The sequence below is a fragment of the Athene noctua genome, chromosome Z (assembly GCF_965140245.1).
Source record: "Athene noctua chromosome Z, bAthNoc1.hap1.1, whole genome shotgun sequence".
Taxonomy (NCBI): Eukaryota; Metazoa; Chordata; class Aves; order Strigiformes; family Strigidae; genus Athene; species Athene noctua.
The window spans coordinates 41,836,644-41,861,061 of record NC_134077.1 but is presented as its reverse complement, the minus strand read 5'-3'; the positions used below and the strand labels follow the sequence as shown (position 1 = coordinate 41,861,061).

General features: G+C 45.5%; 1 protein-coding gene across 5 annotated transcripts in view; it reads right to left on the bottom strand.

The window, feature by feature from the left end:
• Positions 1-24,418, bottom strand: part of CPLX1 (complexin 1) — a 153,631-nt gene that overhangs the window by 107,638 nt on the left and 21,575 nt on the right. Inside the window, exons 1-2 of one of the 5 annotated variants that reach the window (XM_074932502.1) lie at positions 20,301-20,512; positions 19,288-19,383 (exon numbers count right to left, since the gene is read on the bottom strand). The exons of 2 other annotated variants lie outside the window; for them this stretch is intronic. In XM_074932502.1, the coding sequence (XP_074788603.1) occupies positions 19,288-19,318 (31 nt within the window). In that variant the 5' untranslated portion in view covers positions 19,319-19,383; positions 20,301-20,512. Of the gene's footprint in view, positions 1-18,430; positions 18,543-19,287; positions 19,384-20,300; positions 20,513-24,418 lie in introns of those variants that run through there. 2 more of the 5 variants (XM_074932505.1, XM_074932504.1) reach the window with 2 other exon arrangements.

Below are 24,418 nucleotides of genomic sequence, written 5' to 3'. Positions count from 1 at the left end.
CTAGTCCAACTGTTCGCCTAGCACAGTTCCCACCTACAGCATATCCTTAAGCTCCTAATCGACCCTACTCTTAAACACCTCCAGGGACGGGGACTTCACCACCTCCCTGGACAGACCATTCCAATGCCTAACAACCCCTTCTGGAAAGAAATGCTTCCTAATATCTAGTCTGAACTTTCCCTGGTGCAGCTTGAGGCCATTCCCTCTTGTCTTACCGCTTTCTACTAGGCTAAAGAGGCTCAAACCCAGCTCTCTGCAGTTTCCTTTCAGGTAGTTGTAGAGGATGATAAGGTCTCCCCTCGGTCACCTCTTCTCCAGACTAAATAATCCCAGTTCCCTCAGTCGCTTCTCACATGACATGTGTTCCAGACCCTGCACCAGCTTTGTAGCCCTGCTCTGGACATGTTTGAGTAACTCTGTATCTGTTTTGTAGTGAGGGGCCCAAAACTGAACACAGTAATCAAGGTGCGGCCTCACCAGCGCCAAGTACAAGGCCAAGATCACTTCCCTGTCCCTGCTGGCCACACTAATCCTGATACAAGCCAGGATGCCATTGGCCTTCTTGGCCACCTGAGCACACTGATGGCTCATATTCAGCCGGCTGTCAATCAACACCCCCAGGTCCCTCTCTGACTGGCAGCTCTCCAGCCACTCCTTCCCAAGCCTGTAGCGCTGCTGGGGGTTGTTGTGGCCCAAGGGCAGCCCCCGGCATTTGGCCTTATGGAAACTCCTCCAGTTGGCCTCAGCCCATGGCTCCAGCCTGTCCAGGTCTCTCTGCAGAGCCTCCCTACCCTCAAGCACATCAACACTCCCACCCAACCTGGTGTCATCTGCAAACTGACTGAGGGTGCACTTATCCCCTCGTCTAGATCATCAATAAAGATGTTAAACAGGAGTGGCCCCAAAACCGAGCCCTGGGGAACACCACTCGTGACCAGCTGCCAACTGGATTTAACTCCGTTTACCCCAACGCTCTGGGCCCGGTCGTCCAGCCAGTTTTTTACCCAGCGAAGTGTGTGATTGTCCAAACCTCGATCAGCCACTTCTGCCAGGAGAATGCTGTGGGAAACAGTGTCAAAAGCCTTGCTAAAATCAAGGTAAATTACATCCACAGCCTTTCCCTCATCCAATAAGCAGGTTGCCCTGTCGTAGAAGGAGATCAGGTTTGTCAGGCAGGACCTGCCTTTCATAAACCCATGCTGACTGGGCCTGAACATCTGGTTGTCCTCATGTGTTGCATGATGGTGTTTAGGATGAGCTGCTCCATCAGCTTCCTGGGCACTGAAGTCAAGCTGACAGGCCTGTCATTTCCCAGATCATCCTTCTGATCCTTCTTATAGATGGGTGTCACACTGGCCAATTTCCAATCTGATGTGACCTCCCCGGTCAGCCAGGACTGCCCGTAAATGATAGAAAGTGGCCTGGCGGGCACCCCAGCCAGCTCCTTCAGCACTCTAGGGTGTATCCCATCTGGTCCCACAGACTTGTGTGTGTTTGTGTGATGCAGTAGGTCCCTGTCTGTCTTCTGGATTGCAGGGGGGATCGTTCTCCCAGTCTCTGTATTCTAGCTGAGGAGGCTGGATTTCATCAATACAACTAACCTTGTTATTAAAGGTGGCAAAGAATGCATTAAGCACCTCAGCCTTCTCCTCATCACTTGTTAACAAATTTCCTCCTGCATCTAGCAGGGGATGGAGACTCTCCCTGGACTTTCTTTTGCTACTGACATACTTATAGAAACTTTTCTTGTTATCCTTGATTGCAGAGGCCAGATTAATTTCCAGTTGGGCTTTAGCCCTTCTGATTTCCACCCTGCATAGCCTCACAGACTCTTTGTAATCACTGTGTGTGGCTAGCCCCTTCTTCCAAAGGCTGTAAACTCTCCCTGAGTTGCAGACAAAGCTCCTTGTTCAGCCAGGGTGGTCTTCTCTGGAGTCAGCTTCTCTTAGAGCTCCTGAGGACCTCCTGCTCCTGAGCCATTAACACTTCCTTCTTAAAGAGCGCCCAGCCTTCCTGGGCCCCTGTACCCTTCAGGAGAGTCTCCCAGGGGATCGTTTCAAGCAGGTGCCTAAACAAGACAAAGTCAGCCCTTCTGAAGTCCAGGATGTCAGTCCTGCTTAGCTGTCTCCTGACCTCTCTAAGAATAGAGAACTCTATTATTTCATGATCGCTGTGCCCTAGTTGGCCTCCAACCTCCACGTCGTCCACCAGTCCTTCTCTGTTCACAAAGAGGAGATCCAGCAGGGCACCTTCTCTGGTCGGTTCACTCACCAGCTGCATCAGGAAGTTGTCTCCCACACATTCTAGGAATCTCCGGGACTGGTCTCACTCTGTTGTGCTGTATTTCCAGCAGATGTCTGGGAAGTTAAAGTCACCCACAAGAACAAGAGCAAGCAATTGTGAGATTTCACCGAAGTGCCTATAAAATATCTCGTCCATCTCTCTGTCCTCATAGAGTGGCCTATAGTAGACTCCTACTACAACATCTGCCCTGTTGGCCTTCCCACTGATTCTAATGCAAAGGCACTCAACCCTGTCTTCACTACACCTGTGCTCGAAGAAATTATAACAGTCCTTAACATACAGAGCCCCCCCACGACCTCTCCTTCCCTGTCTGTCCCTCCTAAAGAGCTTGTACCCATCAACTGGCACACTCCAGTCATGGGAGACATCCCACCATGTTTCTGTAATAGCAACAACATTGTAATTTTCCTGTTTCATCACAGCTACAAGCTCCTCCTGTTTGTTACCCATGCTCTGTGCATTGGTATACACGCACTTCAGATGGGCCGATGTTTTGCCCCTTTCCCCCTTCAAAGTAAGGGGGAAGTAGTTTAAAGTAGTTTAAAGCTCTGTCAATGAGCCCAGCTAACTCCTGCTCCAAAATCCCCTTCCCTCTCCAGGACAGGTGCATCCCGTCTAATGTCAAAAGATCAAGTGCCCTGTATACCAACCCGTGATTGAAGAATCCAAAGCCCTGATGGTAACACCAGACTTGGAGCCACCCATTCATCTGCTGAATTCTCCTGTAATCTTCCTCATCCATCCCCCCAACCAAAGGGATGGAGAACACAATTTGTGCCCCCGACCCCTTAAGCAGTTTTCCCAAGGACCAGAAGTCTCTCTTCGTTGCTTTATGCCTTCTCCTGGTGATGTCATCACTACCTACCTGAAAAAACTAGGAGAGGGTAGCAATTCTTTGGTCTCACTAGGGTAGGAAGTGTTGCTGTGAGGTCCTTGATGTGGGCCCCAGGGAGGCAGCAGACTTCTCTATGAAGCGGGTCTGGTCTGCATATGGGGCCTTCGACACCCCTTAGAGTGGAGTCACCCACTACAGTGACTCTTCTGGGGTTCTTTTCAGACCTGGTTTTAATACCTGGTCTGAAGTGACCTGACCTTGGTGAACCTTGGTCTTCGTCGTTTGTCTCATTTTCTTCCTCCTTCTCTTCTTTGTTCAAAAGTTCCAGGGCTCTGAATCTATTGTGAAGGGGCACCATGGAGGGTGAGGGAGGTGGGGAGAGGATTTTCCTGCCTCCCCGAGCAGGGACCTGTTTCCAGCCTCCCTCGTCTCTTAGGGCCCCTCCTTCTGCCTGATAGCAAGAGGATGAGGGATTACCTGCCTCGCTTGGAGCTTCCATTAGCTCCTGTTGCTTCAGGGGTGCTAGGGTGTTACTCCACCAGTCAATTTCCCGTTCATACTCCCTAATACTTCTTAATCTCTCAACGTCTTCTTTGAGTTCCGCCACCAGGACGAGCAGGTCATCCAGCTGATGGCAGCGCACACAGGTGCTGCCCCTGCTGCCCTCTGGCAGGACCGACAGGCTCAGGCACTCCCTGCAGCCCGAGACCTGAAGCTCTGCATGTTTGCGTGGCAGCTCCGTCTGGGTCGCCACGTTCTTTCTGGCATTGGTTTTGATGCGAGTGGAGACCATGGTTTGGTCTACTCCTGGAGGACCATAAAGGGACTAGCTTGGATAAGTTCAGGAACCCAGAATGCGTCTGCACCCTGTCTGCTCGCCCTGCCTGCACGAACTGCCGCGCCTCACACTTCTGACGTGCCACGCCCTGTTTGCCCGCCCTGGTCGCTCACGCTCCCTGGGGGCTGCTCTTTTACATGAGGGCATGCAATGTTGCCACTCTGATCCCTGCCCACTCTGAGTCCCTGCTGCCCTCGTTCGCAGCAGCTCTGCCTTCCTGCTGGGGGAGGGGGGGGGGGGGGGGGAGCGACTTGAAACTCTCCCTCTTCCCTGGGCTTCTGCCTTCCCGTCTTGCGGTTTTGCCGCCAGTTTTTGATGCTTTTAGGAGGGTCCCCGCCACTGTCCTCCTCCTCAGAGCCCTCCTGATGCTTTTGTTGATTTATTAGAGCATTTGTAGGTGAACTAAAATGATAAATAATGCACAAGCGTCAATGTGGCTTATGTATTCACTTAAAAAAAAAAAAACAAAACCTATGCTGTTGTAAGCCAAAACATCTTTTCTAACAATTTTTTTTTCCTCTTTGTCTTGATTTTTATCTTGCTAAATATTTTTTTTTTACTGAGAATGAAGGAGGTCAATGTCAATGTAGCTTCTGGAATCTGCACCGGAAGGTTGGTGCTTTTGTGAAGGAGAAAGGGGTTTGAAGCTAAGATTGTAATGAATAAGACAGTTGGGGTCTCTTCCTGAAGATAACAGGAACAAGGTCAGGACAAATTAAACCAGCTCAAGATACAACAGAGCTGCACACCTCCTCCTTAACAGACCTTTGTGAGCATGTGTGAACACTGAGATCAATCAGCAGAAACAGTGAGGAAGACTACCAATGACCACCAGGGACCCGTCAAGACCACTACCCAGCAAGAACTTGCATGCGTAACTAGGATGCAGATATTGTAATTAGCTCCAGGAAATCTAATGCATATGTAACTCATTTATCAGAAAAATTATTAATATGTATAATCTTACTGTATATTAGCTGCCACTTGTAGATACGGGGGCACTCATCTTTGAGAAGCTATTTGCGTGTGGGCCCAGCACTGCAATAAAGAATGCCTGCTTTTAACACTCCAAAACAAGCCTTAAGAATTCCTCTGCCAGTGATAACACTGTCACTACATCTGATGACTTTGGGGTTATTTTGGATCTCAAGTTTATTTCAAATCTTTTCTAAATTAGATCATTACCTTTTCTTACTATGAAGGAAATTTACCTTTTTCTAAATTAGGCTATTACCTTTTCTTACTATGAAATGTTCTTTTCAGTAAATCATTTTTGCATTCCCTACTGCCAGCCAAGTCTGTTGTGAGATGTCTGTCACCCAAAAGCTATAAAACTAATGCTTGTCACTTAGTCCCAAACATAATTTCCAGCTAACCAACAAAGCAAAAAGTAAATTTTATCAACTACAGACATTTTACATCTGCTTTATTTTCAACTGTAACACAAACAGCTATGATTGAGTTGCAGTTTAATCAACTAAGTGGGCCACCCCAGGAGGAAAAATGGGGGGAAAAAAAATAAAAAGAGGAAAAATAAGAGAGAATCTAGGTCACTCTGTTCTTAAGACAACAAAATAGACAACTGCTTCACTCCAAACCATCCATGCTGCACCTGGGGTATGTTTGAGACCTTATGTAACTAATACTATCTCTAAGTTAGACAGCCCCTCCTTAATAATGTGCCACAAATGCCTCTTCCATGCACATCCAGCAGTGGAGATGGTAGATCTGACACATCCTTTTCAGACTGTGTGGAAACAAGAAATACGCCAATCAATGGGATTTTGAGGGGATTTTTTCTGTGTTTTAATGAGGAGAGGAAGAAAACCTCTGTGATTATTTTACTTGCATCTGCAATAAATTAGTAGAAATCTGGTCTTCAGCTGCTTTAGACTGACAGATACCTCTCAAAAATATGTTTTAGAACATCTGAAATTTGTAATTACATTATGCTGTGTCAGAGCAATGCCTGTGAGGACTAAGGACCCTGTTGTACAGAATCAAGCCCTGGGTTTCACTGGTTATCCAGAGCTTGTCTCTATGGGGCTACATTAGCTCAATTAATTTCTGTTATTTAGGACTAATTTTTTAAGCACATAAAAAGGACCTAGTCGTCTACAGTACAAAGTAAAATACACACTAAAGTGAGCCCTACATAAATATCAGACAAATAACCATGTAAAAACCAGTAATAAGACAGCATGTCTACAATTGAGAGAAAAAACAGTAAGTGTTCTTAAATCAGGGTGGCCAATTCGCAATAGTTGGCTGGAGTTATGTCCTGGTTCAGCTAGGATAGGGTTAAGCTTCCCAACAGAGAGAGAGGGGGAAGGGATCTTCAGCCAGGTTATTCATACCATGCTGGCGTCAGGTCCAGGGGCGGAACCTTTTTCACCTTGCTCTTTGGCGGGCAGGGTGGCGGGAATCCTTTGTCCGTAAACCAGCTACCGGTATTTCTCTGTATATCTTTTATCTTGTTCACTGTTATTGCTGTTTATTGTTATTATCACTGTTACTGTTGTTGTTCAGATTGTTCTATCACTCTGTTGTATTAAACTCCTTGTTATTTTAGCCCGGGTCTGTGCCTAACTTCCAGCCCGACCGGCCGCGGGTGGGGGAGGGGCAACGGCAATGTGCTCTCCAATCCCAGCAGGAATTAAACCTGCACAAGTTAAAACATCACTGAAGCTGACACACCCTGTATTTAACCCAGAGAGAGGATTCAAGATGTGAAGCCACAGTTAAAACAGTAGCAGCTTTGTCTTCACTTTAGCCAGTGTGGAAGCAGAACGCTCTTGTCTGTGGTGGTAAGAGAATGTGTTTTACCCACCTATTTTATGTAACAGTGCAGCTGCCAGCAGAACAGGGACATATGTATACTGTCTTGGAAGAGAGGAACTGAAGGCAAAACCAGTACCACCTAAAAAGTTTTACCAGGTGACAGTTAAAAAGCAAAACCAGAAGACCTGATCAAGCATCTTAGTCATGAAGCAAGTCATAGTCTCTATGACAGAACTCGGGCCACATGACCACAAAAGGGAGCACTTTGACATGGTTTTCAGAGAGATATGAATTGCACTGGGATCTCTGCCTGGCAGAGTGCTTGCTGGCAATACAACAAGATGCGCAGTCAGCAGAAAAAGGATGGCATGTTACTCTTCTCTTTCAGAAGCGAACATCTTGCTATAGCAGTGATCTGGTGTCCTACCATCTGCCTGTGTGCCCTTGCTGAAGGGTTTTCCTTTGACCTTTGTGTAGGCACTCCTAAAGGAATCTGGCAGTTTTAAGTAGACTTGTGTGGACAGTTATTAGCCATGGGGACAGAGCGTCATGATGCTACAAGAGATATTTGAGCCCAAGGGATTCAGTCCTGCATATAAAACATCCCTCTTTTCCTGAGTGCTAAGACAGCATAACACCACCTTCCTGAAGTGCCTACCTAGGTGGAGATTTAAGATACATTGGAATGTGAGCCTGAGTCCAGGATATTGCCAGGGTAGAGAGCAGGAGTATAAAATGATGAGCATAAACTGAGCCTAACAATCTGCCATCACAATTAAAATAGTAAATATTGGTACTAAGACAGACAGAATAGCTTGTTCTCAGGCAACTGTTCAAAACTGGGAGGAGATTGGAGGGAAACACCTAGTTCTGCAGTTACATATTTCTCAACTGTAGCCTAAATCCAACATGAACAAATGCACTGCAAACAGCTGTTTCCATGCAAACTGCAGGTAGAAGTTACTATGGAGGGAATTTCAACCTGTGATTGTTACATGAAACTCAAAATCTCTGCTTGGGCTGAAATACCACAGTTGGAAAAAAGTCCAGTGTAACTGTGTAACCTGCTTTATTCATAAGCAACCTGACCAGCTATACTAGAAATGACTTTGCAAATCTACCAAGTCCTTTCAAATAAAATAACTTTGTATTTAACAGTTGATTTCAGATGAGCCTTGGAGCAGTGAGATGATATAGCTGGCAGACCTTTCCTCCTCTCATATGGACAAAACAGGGTCAAAAAGCTTTCAGAAAAGGGAAAATTATCCACAGCTCTTGGACAACCTGCCCGAGAGGGGCACACTGCTGGTTCCCACTGAGCTGGGCTAGATCCCTGGACCCCATATTATAACAACATCAAAATTTAGTGTAAAAACTAAATCTCTTTTAAAGACAATTTTGTTATTATAGACAATCTTGCAAGTAAAGAGTCAAAGATGTTGTCCACTTTCTATAGAGGTACTCAGAAAAGAATATTACTTCCTGCCTCAGTGGCCCTATCTCTCTGGGCATGCACAATTACACTGGTATATTATTTGAAACCCAACTGAAACTCAGCTTCCATTTCTCCCCGCTTCCTTCAGCAGCAGGCTCTCCCAGTACCTCTCTCCTCTTCTACTAGTCAGAAACACTCTAATTCCTGACTCGAGTATGTTTATGGCCAGTTTATTCACATTATTTTTTTACCAATATTGTCCTTCCTTTTAAGTAGCTCTTCCTTCACTGTAGTGTTCTCCTTTCTTATGTATTTAGAGAGAGCAGTTGTGTCCCTTCTTAACCTTTTCCCTCAGCACTTTTATGCATCTCCATGTAATTACAAATTTCCTTTTTTATGCTTCTTTCAACTTGTCATTGTGCAACTTGGCTGACACAAAGCAGAAATTGCTTTAAACTGTGCAACAAGATAAACAGAGGAAAAAGTTGCAATTGTCACAAGTGTTTTACATATACAGAATTGAAAAAAATATATAGACTTGGCTATTTCTAATGGAGACTGGGTTTTTTCTAGACACTCTCCCAAGCAGTTTTATTCCCAGCTAGAACTGTGTACAGGAGCAACTGTGTTGAATATGCTGGCAGTTAAAAAGGCCTCTGAATATTTTCTCCTTCTCCTCATATTTTAAATAAAAAATATTTTATTTAATGAAAAAAAAATCTGAAGGAAACTGCAAAGAGAAACTGGTTCATTCACAAACAAAACATTTCACTCAGTAAGAGCCACACTGATTCAGGGAAGAGTGGCATGCATAGACCTAACTCCAGCATAAAGTGGCTGTCATAGATTAAAAATACATCTGTTGGGATATGATGTCTTAGTCTCACATACAGTCTTTTGGGTTTGTGATAAGTCTTTCTCTTCTTGATTGCTGAGAAAATTACAAACTATGTGTTTAAATGCTTTTCATGAAAATAAACACGTTTTAGTAAAACCTTTCCAAAGTCCTCTTACTAATTAAAATTTTAGTTAATACATGCATTTTCAGGGAGTTTAATGGACACGTACACTTAGGACAGGCACTGGAACAGAGACCAGGCAGTCCCACACAGTTTTTGCCCCTCCAAGGGGCACACAGAAAGTCTCACACTACATGCAATAACATGGAGGGAAGCAGAATAAACAAGAAAGTTTCATTGCCAATATCAAGTCAAGAACAAACTTTCAAGTCCATTGAGTATGCAAATTCAGCTCTGCCAATCACCAAGAAGTGGGAGTGACAGGAGTAAAAAAAGAATGCTATTCATTTTCCATAAACAGAAGGGCAGTGTTCAGGTGCCCATGAGTCACACTTGACTCTACCCTGCTTTTAGGGTAATGGAGCCACATACTGCTTCCCATGCAAGGGGACTAGGAGAGACACCATCTAACCTAGAGAGCAAGCAACCTTCCCAAGAACACCCAGGGTTCCCCCACAGTCAAGGCCAGCAATGGTAACAACCATCTCCCACTCAGTTACCTTAAACACAAGGTTCAAACTTCTTTTCCACTGGTCAGCTTTGCCTGTGCTTGCCAGCAAAAGGAAGAGGTGGACCCAGGGACACAGACACATGGCAGTTCATCTGCCAATTTAAGCACTGACACACATGTCTTTGCTATTCCTTTTCCTTTAAATGCTGTCTGCCTTCCCCTTCATTGCTCCCATTCTCTCAGGAGAAGAGAATTATCAAAACAGCTCTACCATTCCAGACTTGGATTTCTTTGCTTCTTTCGTTATTTACCACAGAAGATAATTCACAGTCATTTGAATTCCAAATTTCTGTTGATGCTGCATGTTTGACATTCCTTCAAGGTCAGTACCACTGCAATAAGCCACAAGACTCAAATCATGCTGCAAAACCACAAGTAGCTGCTAAGCAGCTTCATTCTTGTAGGTAATGACAAATTAAAATTGTAAAAATATGCACACCAAAGTCAGCAGATTAAATTTGTGATTTGTATTAATGCATTTCTGCAGTGAGAGCATCCACTCAATTTGAAATCAGCTCATTTAAAACTGCAGAGGGAAAAAATAATTCTCAATTTGCACGGTATGATCATTGATTTGTCCCTAGTAGAGACAAAAATTGTTGAAGGTTTTTTGTTTCTAACATGCACTGTGTTTTGTACCAATGATAGAAAGATCACTAGTAACCTTTGTCATGTCTGTAACTGCAGCTGTTACCCTTCAGCTTAACACCCTGTGGAAATTCTCAGCCTTCTCAACAAAGCGCTACATCCTTTGAGACACGTTCTCCAGCCACTAAAGCCAACCTGCAAGAAACAGAACTGACTACATCCAAGCTCACACAATCAAGCTGTATGTGAGGAAATAAGACAGCAACCAACACACTTTCTCAAAACCATAACTTATCAAATGTTTAAGGTTCTGTGTAGCCTTGAGCAAGCACTTGATTTCAGCATACAGAATGAGTATACAAAGGCACTGCAGAGTTGCAACGTCCCAACAACAAAAGTCTAAGACTAAGGCAAAATGCCCTCTGCCCCATCACTGAAAGAGAAGGGTCGGAGAGCTTGGAAGAGCCTCAGCATGCTGCATCTGCAGCTGTTGGAAGTGGGAGTAGAACTTCTGCATCTCTGAGGGGCTAATGTGCCATAGTCTCCACTTTACAAACCATATTCCCTCTCCAAGGGCCTGAAGAGAACACTAGCACCTGTATCTGTCTGACTCTCACCAGCCTCTATTCCCTCTACTTCATTTCTGAGGACTATCATGTAATCTCCTTCAAAGTGAGGACCATGATGTTCAAACAGAAGACCATGCATTTACATGTAGCCCTCTGACACAAGACAAACCAGTGACAACACACTAGAGATCTGTCCCTTTTTTCTTTCAGCCTTTCCTGCTTACTGCCATTCCTCTTCCAGAGCTCCTCAGCAATTTGATGGTCTTCAAAAACTGATGCAGATTTCATACTGCAACTTCCCATGCAAACATGTTGCTCATAGAATGGATTTTACTATTGTTGGCCTTGGGGGAGCTCCAGAATGAAAGAGACACTCCTGTCCTCCATAAGAGCAGGGTGCCTGTCTTCTTGTAAGAATTGAGAGCTTTTGCAGAAATTACTTCGGCCTTTTGGAGCCATATACATTACTGCAGTGCTAACACACACAAACAGTCCATACACTTTCAGTTTAACTCAGCAACATTTCTAAACCCATGTCGCCCCATGGATTTGAGTTCACAGATTTATCTTCACTTCTACTGAAAGCACAAAGCCTTCCCATGTACATTAGCATTCATATAGACCAGCCTTCTTCAATGGCTGTCCGTTTGCTAGCACATGAGCAAGTCAATAGGTCTCCACAGTGAACAGCTGAACTAGTCTGAATTTCCCTCTCCCCAAGGACCAACAAAAGGCAAGTCGGTAGCTTTTATTTTCAGAGTCCCATTTCACCAAGAAGGTCTGAATAACTGTAATGGATCATGCACTAGACTCCTGCCCAGTTCCAAATCCACTGCTGCAGATAGTATTTCCTATGCAACACAAGTCAAAAATTCAGCACTGACACACTCTATTTGTGCCAAGAGTATGCAGCTGGCATGAAACCACCACTTTTCTCTGCCCCCACTGATACCAGAGGACTGGAACCAAGGACTCATTTGTAAAACAAACCATCTATACATAAAAAAAATGTATCCTTCTCAGTTTAGATGCCCTAACAGTAGATAACAGGATGCTTCAGTACCTGGACAAGGAAAATTGTGGCTTTGAACAAGTCCAGGCTGGACTCTATTTTGGCAATCAGCCTCCAGGAAAAGTGAGCATGCATGGTTCATCAAAAGGACACAGTAAGAAAGAATTCGCTACTAGAGACCACCAGAGGACCACCAACTCATTTAGAGTAATGGAAGTGAGCATGCACAAAGTACTAATGAATATGTTAATTAGTTCTAGGAAAAGTATGAATATGTTTATGGACTCGTGGAAATGAATGTGAATAAATTGCTTTCCATTTAAGCTGTGTAATGTTAGGAGTTGGCATGCTCACCTTTGTGAAATTATTAGTGTGTGTGCCCAGTGCTGCAATAAAGAATGCCTGCTTTCTATAACTCCAAAACAAATCTTAGAGAGTTTCTTCGACTGGCTCTTTGCTATCACCTTGAAAACCAACTTCAGTTATGAAAAATGCAAAAAAAAGAAAAGCCAGAAAGATTTGGGTGTACAACAACAGATGTTAAAACAAAAAGCAGACAGAACTTCCTTCAAAGTGGACAGAGAATCAGAGAAAACATCTTCTGTTTTGCTATGAAGAAATCCTAGACAAACTCCTTAATGTATGTGAAATTTCCTTATTTGTCCCTCTCTCTTGCCTGCCTAAGAGAGAAAACTTTCTGCTTATCCATGTCACTCCACTCTAATCAGGCTCTGAGCAAGCAGATCCTCAGCAGGAGAAATCTTAGTTAAGCTCTGTGGCATACCTCTACAATCAGGAGGCTGAAGGTTGCTCATTTCCTCCAAGGATACTAAATAAACACACTCTGCTCTCAATGCTTGCTTACTAATAATAAAATGTAAGTAAGATCCCAGCAGACAAAAGTGACAACATTTGTATGATTTTAACAACAACAGGCCCAGAGGCAAGGAAATATAAAAGGAAAGTTTCTCAGGAAAGGCACAGGAAGAAAGGACTTGGACAGTTTTCCTCCTCCTGGTTTGGATCATGGATGGAATAAATCAGCTAACCCTCAATGTCGTTGTTTTACTGGTATCATCTCCACAATCAATGATTTGCTTCCTTGGAAGACATCTTGCTTCTTGGTTTTAATGAGAATTCTTTAAGAACAAACTAAGTCCTACAGGTTGCCATTGGAGGATCTGGCATCAAATAAATGAACAAAGAAGATCCAGGGCTGGTATAGATTAATCAGCCTTGAACAGCTATAGAACCTATGTTTGTTTCATTTTTCTGGAAGCCCTGAGACACCTACATGGGATTTTACTTTCTATCCTTCTCTTGGCAACAGACATCATGATGGCACTCCATCCAATTTTTGAAGAAAATCTCTTTGCCAGCAGTACACATTAGGGAAAAAAAAAGGGCTTATAAAACCATTTCTTGTGAAAATGTAACTGTCAGATATCAATGCTACTTCTTAATCTTCAAAAGATCATTAAAATGCATATACTCAAAGCACCAGACAGAAAAAAAAGCATCCAGAAGATAACAGATCAACAAACAACCACACTACAAACTGACACTGCAAAATTCATCTTACAGTCTTGGTCACATAGGAATTTATAGAATGGCATAGCATAGTTCAGTGGAAGGGACCTACAACAATCATCTACTTTAACTGCCTGACCATTTTAGGGCTAAACAAAAGTCAAAGCATGTTATTAAGGGCATTGTCCAAATGTCTCCAAACACTGACAAGCTTGGGGCATTGACCACCTCTCCAGGAATACTGTTCTAGTGTTTGATCACCCTCTCATTAAAGAAGTGTTTCCTAATGTCAAGTCTGAACCTTCCCTGACACAGCTTTGAATCATTCCCACACATCCTGATACTGGATCCCAGGGAGAAGAGATCAGTACTGCCCTCTCCACTTCTCCTCAGGAAGCAGTAGACAGAAATGAGGTCCCCCCTCAGACTCCTCAACTAGACTAACCCAGACTCCTTAGCTACTCCTCACAAGACATGCCTTCCAGCCCTTTCACCAACTTTGTTGCTCTCCTCTGGATGCATTCAAGTACCTTAACATCCTTCTTAAATTGTGGGGCCCAGAATTGCACACAATATTGGCATAAGTTATCTGAGAACAAAGATAGATAGTCTCCCAAGATCTACCACATGCTACAGTGGGGTGGAGATCTCCTGTCTCATCTCACATTCTCCAGTCTTTGTGATCTAGAATCATCTGACTACAAAATAAAAGACCTCATGTGGTTTCAAGGATTACAGGCAAAAGAGGCCTCAGAAGTAAATAGCAGCACTCGTTGTGGGCACTACAACTTGCAGTTCTGCATTACAGTTTCTGTCCTGCTCCAGGACTTCATACATTAACATAAGCAGTAGAGCACACTCTAGCTGATGCATGAGGGCCCAGAGCAGGAAAGAAGCTCAGCAGAAAACTGCTGCAAATGCAAGAAACAAGAAGGTGAGTTGGAGGTGGAAAAGGCAGAAAGCACTGTGTTTATTTCACTGTCTGTTCCACCTTGGACAGGTCTATATTGCCTCTAATCACACTCAATTTCACTGATTTCTCCAGGGGAAAATCAAGGACTTAATACCCACATCTCAAACAAGTAAAGTGAGGCAAATTCAGCAGTAAAATATACACACAGAAGGCTGCTGCTAAGGTGCTGTTAAACACTAGTACGGTTTCCATTCAGGCTTATCTAGCATTCACACACATTCACATCTTCACTAATGTAAGCTCAGCACAGGGAATGCTTTTTCAAAGCTTATGGACAGCCACTTAAATCTCATCTTCAGGAGGGTTTAAATCCCTGCCTACCTTCAAGAAAATGACTCCCTCTATACTGTTTTGTGGTATACCTAGCTGAACCAAAGCTGCCAATAAGGGACATAAAGTAGGCAGTCCCCCCCTGCTGATGTATTCTAGATGGCAATCTGGTTGCATTTGTCTTCTGTTTACAGTATTTTAAGAAAACTTATGAAGCAAAACAAGTTTCCATTGAATCTTTACAGATAAAGAAGAGAATGCCAAGGAGCAGTCCTCACTCTAACCTGCTGTCAATAAAACAGAAACTTGCAACATCAACAGGGCCCAGTGAATATGTGTCCAGAAACTCAAATGTACCCTTCCTCCTGATGGGCCTTGCACTGCACAATGAATTCAAGGGGTGCTGGTAGCATGAAGAAGAAATTTAGACATTAATGTTCATATGCATAATTATATATGAAATGAGCTACATCCACAGGCTGACATTAGAATAAGTCTCTATTTAAGGCAGGCATCCCTGCTGCACATTTCTCCTACCTGTGACAATAAAAGGAGTGCATTAAAAGGGCTCTGCACAACACCATATAATACAGAGTTAGAACTATTGCATGTTCTGTATATCCTATTTTTACAGCATTCTGGTCTGTACAATGCTAGTTGCTTCTGTAAGAAATCTCTCTCTCTTCAACCACATCATGATCCCACCTCAGACAAATTCTCCTCACCTTCACATAGACTTTCCCCTTCTCCTTTTCCATATGAAAATGCCTAAAACTCTTGGCCTTCAAGTCATGACACTTTGGTCATGACAACAGTGTTCCAGAGTTCTGACCTGGCTTAGTAAAGAGCACTCCTAATGTAAAATGCAATCATGAAATCACTCTGGTTGTCTTCATTTAGTGAACTATCACAGAAGCAAAGCAACCGATCATCCTGGCTACACACCTATGTCAGTGTCTGCTGGTATGGAAGGGTCAGAGGTAAAAAATATCCCTTTGCTCCCTTTGCTGTCTCTGTTACTTCTGTGGAAGAATAAGCAGCAATTTTAAGCCTCTAGGTTTCCTCTTGCTATTTTCTCCCTGTTGTCCTACACAGCTAATCAGCACCACGACTGCATTTTAGTGGCTTCTGTCACTGCCAGACAATAAATGGAGTGACTTTCACACAAGGTGCTGAAAGGTCTGAAGAGCATAGAAAAAGTCACAGAGCAAATTGGCCAAATACGCTAATATTTTCTACTGCTTTTCCTGGATCATGATCCCTACTGCTAATGAAAGCATCAAGCATTTTACCTTGAAGAGTTCAGGGATTTGCAAAGACACATTTCAAGCTTGTCAGCCACCAGGCAAGCACTCTGCTGCCAACATTAGCAGCAAAATCCCAATGCTGGCAGCACAGAGACATGGCCTTCCACTGCACAGGAAGAGCAGGCTTCTCCAGACCCCCTTTAACAAGTCAGAGGAAGAATACATTCTACTTCAGCAATACAATAACCTGCCAAACTAACGTCACAAAACGTAAATCCGCTAGTCGCACAGACTTCCAAACAAAGAAACTCTACAGACACAACTGTTTCTCCTTGCTTGCTAACTAAGCTCACCTACCTTTCAAAATACCTTACTGCCTTCTTCCCCTCTGACAAAACTCCAAGGAAAAACAAATCTGATTGTCCTGTAGCATTAGAGACAAAGGAAATGTCTTCAAGGATTGCTTCAAAAGCAATGGGAAAACTCCCACATAAGTGTTCTGCTAAGGTTACTGTTTATTGTTAACTAAGCAGAGAGTGAGATCTCCTCTTCCTCAATAAGGTGAGTGAGGAGGTGGCAGAGCAATGATATTCTCCTTCCAGTACCTCCTCTGATCACTCCAGTATGATGAAACCTGGTCACAAAGTCCTCATATGCTTCAGAGCCCTGCGAAGCCCTGTCCAGAAGGAAAAAAGGCAAAAGCATCCCACCAGCAAACAGTTCTCAGATCCAGGCTCTTAGCTACCATAAGCTCTGGCCTCAGCCCCACTTTGGGGCTGGATGCTGGGAAGAGAAAATGCCATGCCCATACTGCTGAGATAAGGAAACCCAGTTCACCCTTGGCCTTCGTGAGGTCTCCCCAGCTGAGATAGTGAAAGAGTTAAGCTATCATAGCTGTAGGTGGTCTGCCAGCAGTACCTAGAGCAAGTCTGATTCTTTGTAAATTGGAGGAGACCTTACTGGAAAAATTGCAGTTTTCTTTTTTTTTTTCCTTTCTTCCAGCAGTGACAGAAGAGATTGTGAGGATGGGATAAGAACATTTGTATCATTCAAAAAATCCCAAGCAGGCAGCAAAATTAATTCAAAGGTGATCTGGGAAAAGCTACATTAAACGAAAGTCAAAGAGCCGTGAAACCCACAGGAAGATCTCCCTGACAGTGGGGACAATAAAAAAGTTTACTAGGATATCACACCATATATCCTAGCCAAAGCAAGCCTGCCACCCACCAGAGGTTTGGTGCTTTGCTCAGTTTGGGCATCTCCCTCTGGATGTCAGAACTGGCTGACAAAAAACGGTTCTGGCCCCATAACTAATGAAACAAACTGTAATCTTTAGCCCTTGCCTTGCTGTGCCAGTGCAGCCAAACTGCATGCTTGCATCAGCCTGGGCTTTAACTCCAGTGAGAAACAACGTAAAACCACCTTTACTTTCCATGTTATATTTGCCATAGGAAATCCTGGGTTTCCTCTTTGAAATTATTTCTAATTTAAAAATAGAAATTATCTATTTTTAGAAAGTATCTATTAGTATCTAGAAATTATCTGCTTAATGAATTAACATTTCCTAGATTTTACCACTCTGCAGAGACTTCTCCTTTATTGAGTAAGTGAGCAATTTCCAGACACATTTTGCTAATCCATTAAGCTAACTGGCAGAATAGCTGGTGCACTGAGCAGCATCTTGACAGGCATCAGAAACTCAGGCTTCACCATAAGATGCTTTTTAAATTTGCCTTTTCAGCAACTCCTATTATAATGCAAATCCTGACCCTGGAATACAACACTATTTTAGAATTACTATCTGCACAGAGTAAATGCTGTTAAGCATGGGCTGACACTGCTTCCAACTCAGGTTAGTCACTAAACTGCAAGAATGCATCTCAACTGTTATTCCTTTGCTGTAATCCTCCTCCCCCTGCCTTTAACTGCGGTTTTAAGCAGTTTTTTCCCTTTAATGGATTCACATGTCTCCAGCTGCAATGACTATATATTTGCAGGTACACTTGTTCATTTCTGTACAAGCAACCTTATTCACACCATAGCAAACAGCGCAAAATCCGCTCTTCTCAAAACTATTTCTCCTCAAAACAGGAACTGAAGAGTAGTGAAATGTAACGCTGCTACCATATAAACTGTTATCTTCTCACATAGATATCTTTCTATCTTGCTATTTTGTGCAATCAAATTAGACCTTTTTTTCTCCAGTTTGATCTTCCCATTTTAAACACCCCAACTAAAACTTGAGTTCCTTGCTCTATTCTTACCTGAGAATTTTGCTGCCTTGGTGAAAAAAAAAAAATTAAAGAATAGTTCTTTTGTTTTCAGTGATGAAAATCAAGTTTCCATGCTATGGGAGAGAGTCCTACAGTAAAGGTTGAAGCTGCATATGACATCAGTAACAACATGCATGAACCATTCCCACAGTTCTATGACTCTACAGTTTCTCCAAAGGAAAATGAATGGAAAACACATGAGATAAAGTACAAAAGAGAATGATTGGAACCTCCTCATTGATAACCTCTGAGGCCAGCTATTCCAGTCCCCAACAACAGCCAGCATTCAGCATCATCTCAGTGACAGACTCATTTTGACTGAATGTTCAGGCCAAGCAGCTCAGAAAGGCAGCATAACTGTGGCAAAATGAAGGAATCTTATTTCCAAATACTTCTCTGTTGTTTTCAATTTCTCCCACATACACCACTCCCTTCTCTATTTCCCACCATTAGGTTAAAACTCATCACATATGGAAGGAAATATATTGAAACCACATAAAAGGTTGGCCTCAAATCCAGGTAGGGTGTGGGAGAATACTTTAATACTGTTTCCCTGCTTATTGCAGCAATATTCTATTAAAAATAACTCTCCAAATACCAGGTACCAAAATGCCTTCACTAGACATTTCTTGTTGAAGGTCTGGCCAACAATTAGGGAGAAGATGAAAAGGGGGCTCATACACATACATAAAATGCTATTCTTTGTTTGGGTTTACTCTGGTTAAACCCATCTGCAGCCTTTGTAATACTTGCCTCAGTGGCATGGCATGAAGCAAAGCAAGACGTGTGCACTGCACAGCAGTATATGCAGCCAGCTGGTAGGGTGCCAGATTAGGCATGACCCAGGGCCTGCACACCTTTTGCGGGAAATGTCTTCCCTCACATGAGGCTTTGGTCTCTGCTTGTTGCTGCCCTCTCCTGCTCAGACTCTCTAAACACTTGGCTCTGAGATCATGAATCAGTGACAGGCATGCTCTTCCAGGTCCCCAAACAGTTCATCCAGCTGCAGACCCTACCAGTGATCTCACAGCAGTCCATTCTCTCCAGATGCAAAGGGGAGGGAGGGGAGGGATGCAAGGCCCCTCATGAGCTAACAACTTACCTCCCAGAGCTTGTTTCATAACAAAATCCATGGTGATGGCTTAGGGGTGCTGCCTCATCTCACATGCACAGAGATCAGGAATCCTTAGAGGGCAGCCTGCAAAGAGGCACAATCAAAAGAGCAATGGTGTCTCTAAGAGAAAAGATTGATGCCTGGTCTTTCTCAGCTCTCTCACCACAGCTTTCCTCCCCTTCTCAGAGTGCAGGCAAGTTTTTAACCCCTGATCCCTGCAGACCCTGGCTTTGCCAGACAAGGCATCTGGGAAGCAGATCTGCATGCTGGCAGGCAGGGAACGGGTGGGAGGAGAAGGAGGAGGTAATGGGACACTGTGGTTCCCCCAGGCAGGGCAGGTGGCCTGCAATGAGTGTGGAAGAGCAGTGCAATTCTCCTTGCAGCTTGTCTCCTGCAGAGGGGCTGGAAGGCGTTAAATCTTTGAACTTTCCCCGCCTGCCTCTCGCCCTCTCGGTTTTCGGAGGGCTGACTCCAGAGTGGCAGCTCAGCCGGGGAGCACCGAGGGGGCATTTGAAGGTGAAGCTCTCGGCAAGTGCGCGAAAGGGCAAGCAACGGAAGCTGCACTACTTGGGTGCGGATGCAGCCCCGGGCGGCGGGGTACAGAGCATTGGCTGCGAGGCAGACTTCCCAACTCTAGTGCCTCAGAAACCTCACCCGGAAAGCCCCCAGCGCAGTGCCAGCGAGGGCTGCACCTCCTCCAGAGGAACCGGGACGGTTCAAGGTTGAGACCAGTCAGCCCCAGCAGCAGCAGCTCTGCCGCGCAGGGTGCTTCCTCTGCTCGCCCCGGCAGCGGGGAGCATATGGCTAGGCGCCGGGGCACTATGCCACCGCGGACCCAACACTGGCTCCGGGTCACAGTCGTGCCGTGGGGCTGCGCGGCCTGCCAGCACCTGGGAGGACGAGGGCTTCCCCCATCCCTGTGTGCCCACACTCCACCTCTCCTCACTGCCCTTCCGCACGCCGGACGGCATGGCGCGGCCCACCCGCCCCGGCGCCGGTACCTCGCCGGTCAGCGGGCGCTGTGCTGATCTGTGCTGTGCCGGGCCGGAGGCAGGTGGCTGCGACGGCGGCTTCTCTCCTTTCAGCACAGCTCCTAGAGGCTCTGGCCGACGCCCATGTGCCGAAGAAGTTGCAGGCTGCGAGAGAATAATCCCAGAACCTCTCCGTACTTTTCCCCCCGCGCCCCTCTTTTTATCACAGGATTTCCGGACCATCCCACCGACATGGTCCCTCCTTCCTCCTCCCCCCACTGCGGGACCGGGACTCTCTCCCTCCCCCTGCCCCCAGCCACCCCGCCCCTTCCCTGCACCTCCCTCGCCCCTCGATGCTCGCCGCGGAGGAAGCTCCCAGCTCTCCCCAACACCTCGGAGGGCTGCCTTTATTTTCATGCATGTCTCCCTCCCCATCTCCGGCTATCTGCAGCAGCCTGGTGTCCTTGAGCTTTGCCGTGGGGAAAGGAGAGGTGGTTGTCAGCCCGCTATTGCGTTTTGCAAATGCTTTCTTATATCTCCTCGGGAGTCAATGTGTGTGTCAGGGGAAATCTCTGCAAGTACGGCTTCCTGAAAAAGAGGGATTGGTGGCAGAGCGATCCACGTCCTCTGTTCTGGCTATTTCCTGGAGATCCCCTCTTATCTCCTAGGTCTGGGAAGGAGTTGGAGAGGCAAGTAAGAAGATAGGGATGGAGCAGATCTTTCTCCTCCCTCCTTCTGCGCCTCGTATTTTACTATGGCTGGAGAAGCCGGCTGCTCGGTTCAGTTCTCTCACTATCCAGCGGTGTTTACAGCCCAGGAGAAGACGGGGGCGGGGGGAAAAGGAAAGTCTGTCGCCGGTTGAAGGGCGCGAGTGCAGCCATCCGTTCGTTGTTCAGCCCTGATTCGGGATGGCATCTGAAGGTGAGGAGGAAAGAGCTGTGTGCGGTGCGAGCGCTACGTGGCAAAACAGAGCACCCCCTCATGGCACCGACATCCACTTTTACCAGTGCCGACAGCCGTCTTGGGGCTGGTTGAGGAAGGGACGCGCACTGCTACTAATCCGTGCTTCTGTCGCAAGCAGGAGAGGGGACAGCAACCCCCAAAGCGACAGACACCGGACTAAAAGGCGGGGAGAGGAGGCGGTGGAATGGTGCGGGCAGAACGAGACCTCGGAGAAGGGGGGGGGCGGGGGGGGGGAAGGGAGCTGCGGCGCCGGCATCCTGTGGTGGCATTGGCACTGCCCGTCGTCTGAAGGTCAGGGCGGCCGGGGCCACACCTGGCACCGCGTCAAAGGGCATGATGATCCAGCAGGCACGGCATGCAAACCGGTCCCTCTCGGGGCAGCGATGCCGGCCACCCGGCTCCGCAGCCAGCAAAGCTCTCGGTTGCCAGTTGGAGGTGCGAGAGGATATGCTCCTACACTCAGGACAGTGTCCACCCACCTGGGTCTGTCTCGGTGCTCCATGCCTGTCATCGTTTAAGAGGCAATTGAATAATGCCATTAATAACATGCTTTAATTTTTGATCAGCCTGAACTGGTCAGGCAGCTGGACTAGAGGATCACTGTAGGTCCCTTCCAATTGAACCCTTCCCTTCCCTTCCCTTCCCTTCCCTTCCCTTCCCTTCCCTTCCCTTCCCTTCCCTTCCCTTCCCTTCCCTTCCCTTCCCTTCCCTTCCCTTCCCTTCCCTTCCCTTCCCTTCCCTTCCCTTCCCTTCCCTTCCCTTCCCTTCCCTTCCCTTCCCTTCCCCTCCTAGAAAGCCACTTCTACAACAGGCACTAGTATCAGCCTAGTAAGCGCAGTTGGGTAGACATCTGCTGCACTTCTACTAACAAACTTCATAAAGGAAAAATTAATATCAATTCCCCCCTTCCTCCCCCCGTCTCCCCCCCACCCCCACCCTAGCCACATACCAACCTGGAGAGATAATTGCAGTTCATGGCAGTACTTAAGAGCATTGAAACACCCCTTTGAGGAGCCTGGCTTGTTTGTAACAGTACATCATCTGGGAGCACATTTATAGAACTGCACACCCATCAAGTTCTTGGCAAATGGCTGTAACACCTCATTGTCGAAGCTAGGCCTGAGTGATAAGTATATGACAAAAGTCAATTATCTTGGACCCTATAGCATCAGCCCCAAGTGAGACCCTTTGAGCTCTTCTGGACTGCATCGGGCCTACAACTAGAATCTCCCCTGAGCTGGGACATCTCTCAGACATTAACTCCTCGAGGACAGCAACAAATCTCAGAAATAGCAATGTTTTCTCATCAGGTCAAGGGATAGAGATTGGTATTTTTAAGTAGGATTTATGCCAGCACCATGGACAGAGCAGAACTGCTGTACACACTTGAGGCTACCACTGACACCCAAAATTCCCCAAATACCAAAGTCAGTTCTTAGTTGGGTTTGCACTGCTTGACATACCTGCTCCTGTTTGTGGGAACAAGTTTATTCTTCCTTTACAAAAGCAAAATAATAAGAATCCGCTCTGTGATCTTGCCTGGTGCAGATGACAAGAACAGAAAACAGAACAACATCTCCTTCATGGAAGTTTGTCCATGGAATTCAGACTCCTTGGCCACCAGCTGAGAATCTATGCATTTACTGATGTCTATGTAAGAAGGTGAAATAAGCCAATAATCGGTTTTGGTCACATTTTCCATAAAAAGATGGATATTAATGTCTCCAAAAAGAAGGAAAAGTGCCTGTTTACAGAGGGGGGGGGGTGTGAGGGTGGGGGCGGGGGGGAGGTAAATTAAATGAGTCAAGATGTTTCATTTCAACATTTTAAATGCAGTGTTTGATTATTCAGCTCCATATGGTAGTTTACTGCTAAACTGAAATCAATGCCATGTAAAAATGATACTGAGAAGAAAACTCACAAACCAGGTAAGAAAATATTTCGGTAGCGTCCCAAAGTAAATCTACTTTGTTTCTTTTCCCCCTTTTTTTTTTTTTTTTTCCATTTTATTATCAACTCACACTGACATAACTTCAGCACTGTTCAGTGCACTGCAGGCAGACAATGGACAGCAGGACAGCAGCAAGATGATTAGCTTTCCGTCAATACAGCTACTGAGCAGAGGAGTCAGACACTTGTTAAGGGCAATTTGTGGACAGCAGTTACAGTTTCTCCAGTGGTTTTGTTCACTGAACACAAACCTACTGCATGTTTGTGGTGGTTTAAGCCCTGCCAGGACTGGAGAGCACGTTGCTGTTGCCCTCCACCACCCTCTGCCAGTCGGGATGGAAGTGAGGCACAAACCCCGGGTAAAAATAAGAAATTTAATACAACAGTGTGATAAACAATCTGAACAACAATAGTAGCAATGATAACAACAATAAACAGCAATAACAGTGAACAAGACAAAAGATATAAAGAAAAATACCACAAATGGTCACGGAACAAACCAGACATGTGCTTCCCACCACCAAAAAGCCACCAAGGGAAAAAAAAAAAGGTTCCACACCTGGACCAAACGTCAGCATGGTATGAATAACCCGGCTGGAGATCCCTTCCCCCTCTCTCTGTTGGGGATACCTGACCCTATCCTAGCTGAACCAGGACATAATCCACCCCTTTATTCTATACCATCTGCGTCATGTCCAGCTGCCATTTAGCAGTTAGCAATAACAAAGTAATAATTTACAAAGGCACAGGATAATTTACGGCATGTTATCGCCCAGAATCAAGTCCCACTGTGGTACACTTCGGACCTCACCATTGTCCTGCATCACCCGCCAGGTACACCCAGGTCCTTGGGCAAAAGCAATCCCGTGGATGGGTTTGCCTTTGCCTTAGCCTGGCGCAAGACTAAACCAGACCATTTTTCCAAATATATTCCTCATGTGCACCACAGGGACTTTATCCCCATCTACAGTACATGGAGGTTTTAACTGAGCCGGGCCAGCTCGACTGGCAGATCCTCTTGTGTTGACTAGCCAGGTGGCCTTTGCTAGATGCATGTCCCAGCCTTTGAAGGTCCCACCTCCCAGTGCTTTCAATGTGGTTTTTAACAGTCCATTGTAGCGCTCGATCTTCCCAGAGGCTGGTGCATGGCACTGGATATGGTAGACACACTCGATGCCGTGCTCTTCTGCCCAGGCATTTATGAGGTTGTTTCGGAAGTGGGTCCCGTTATCTGA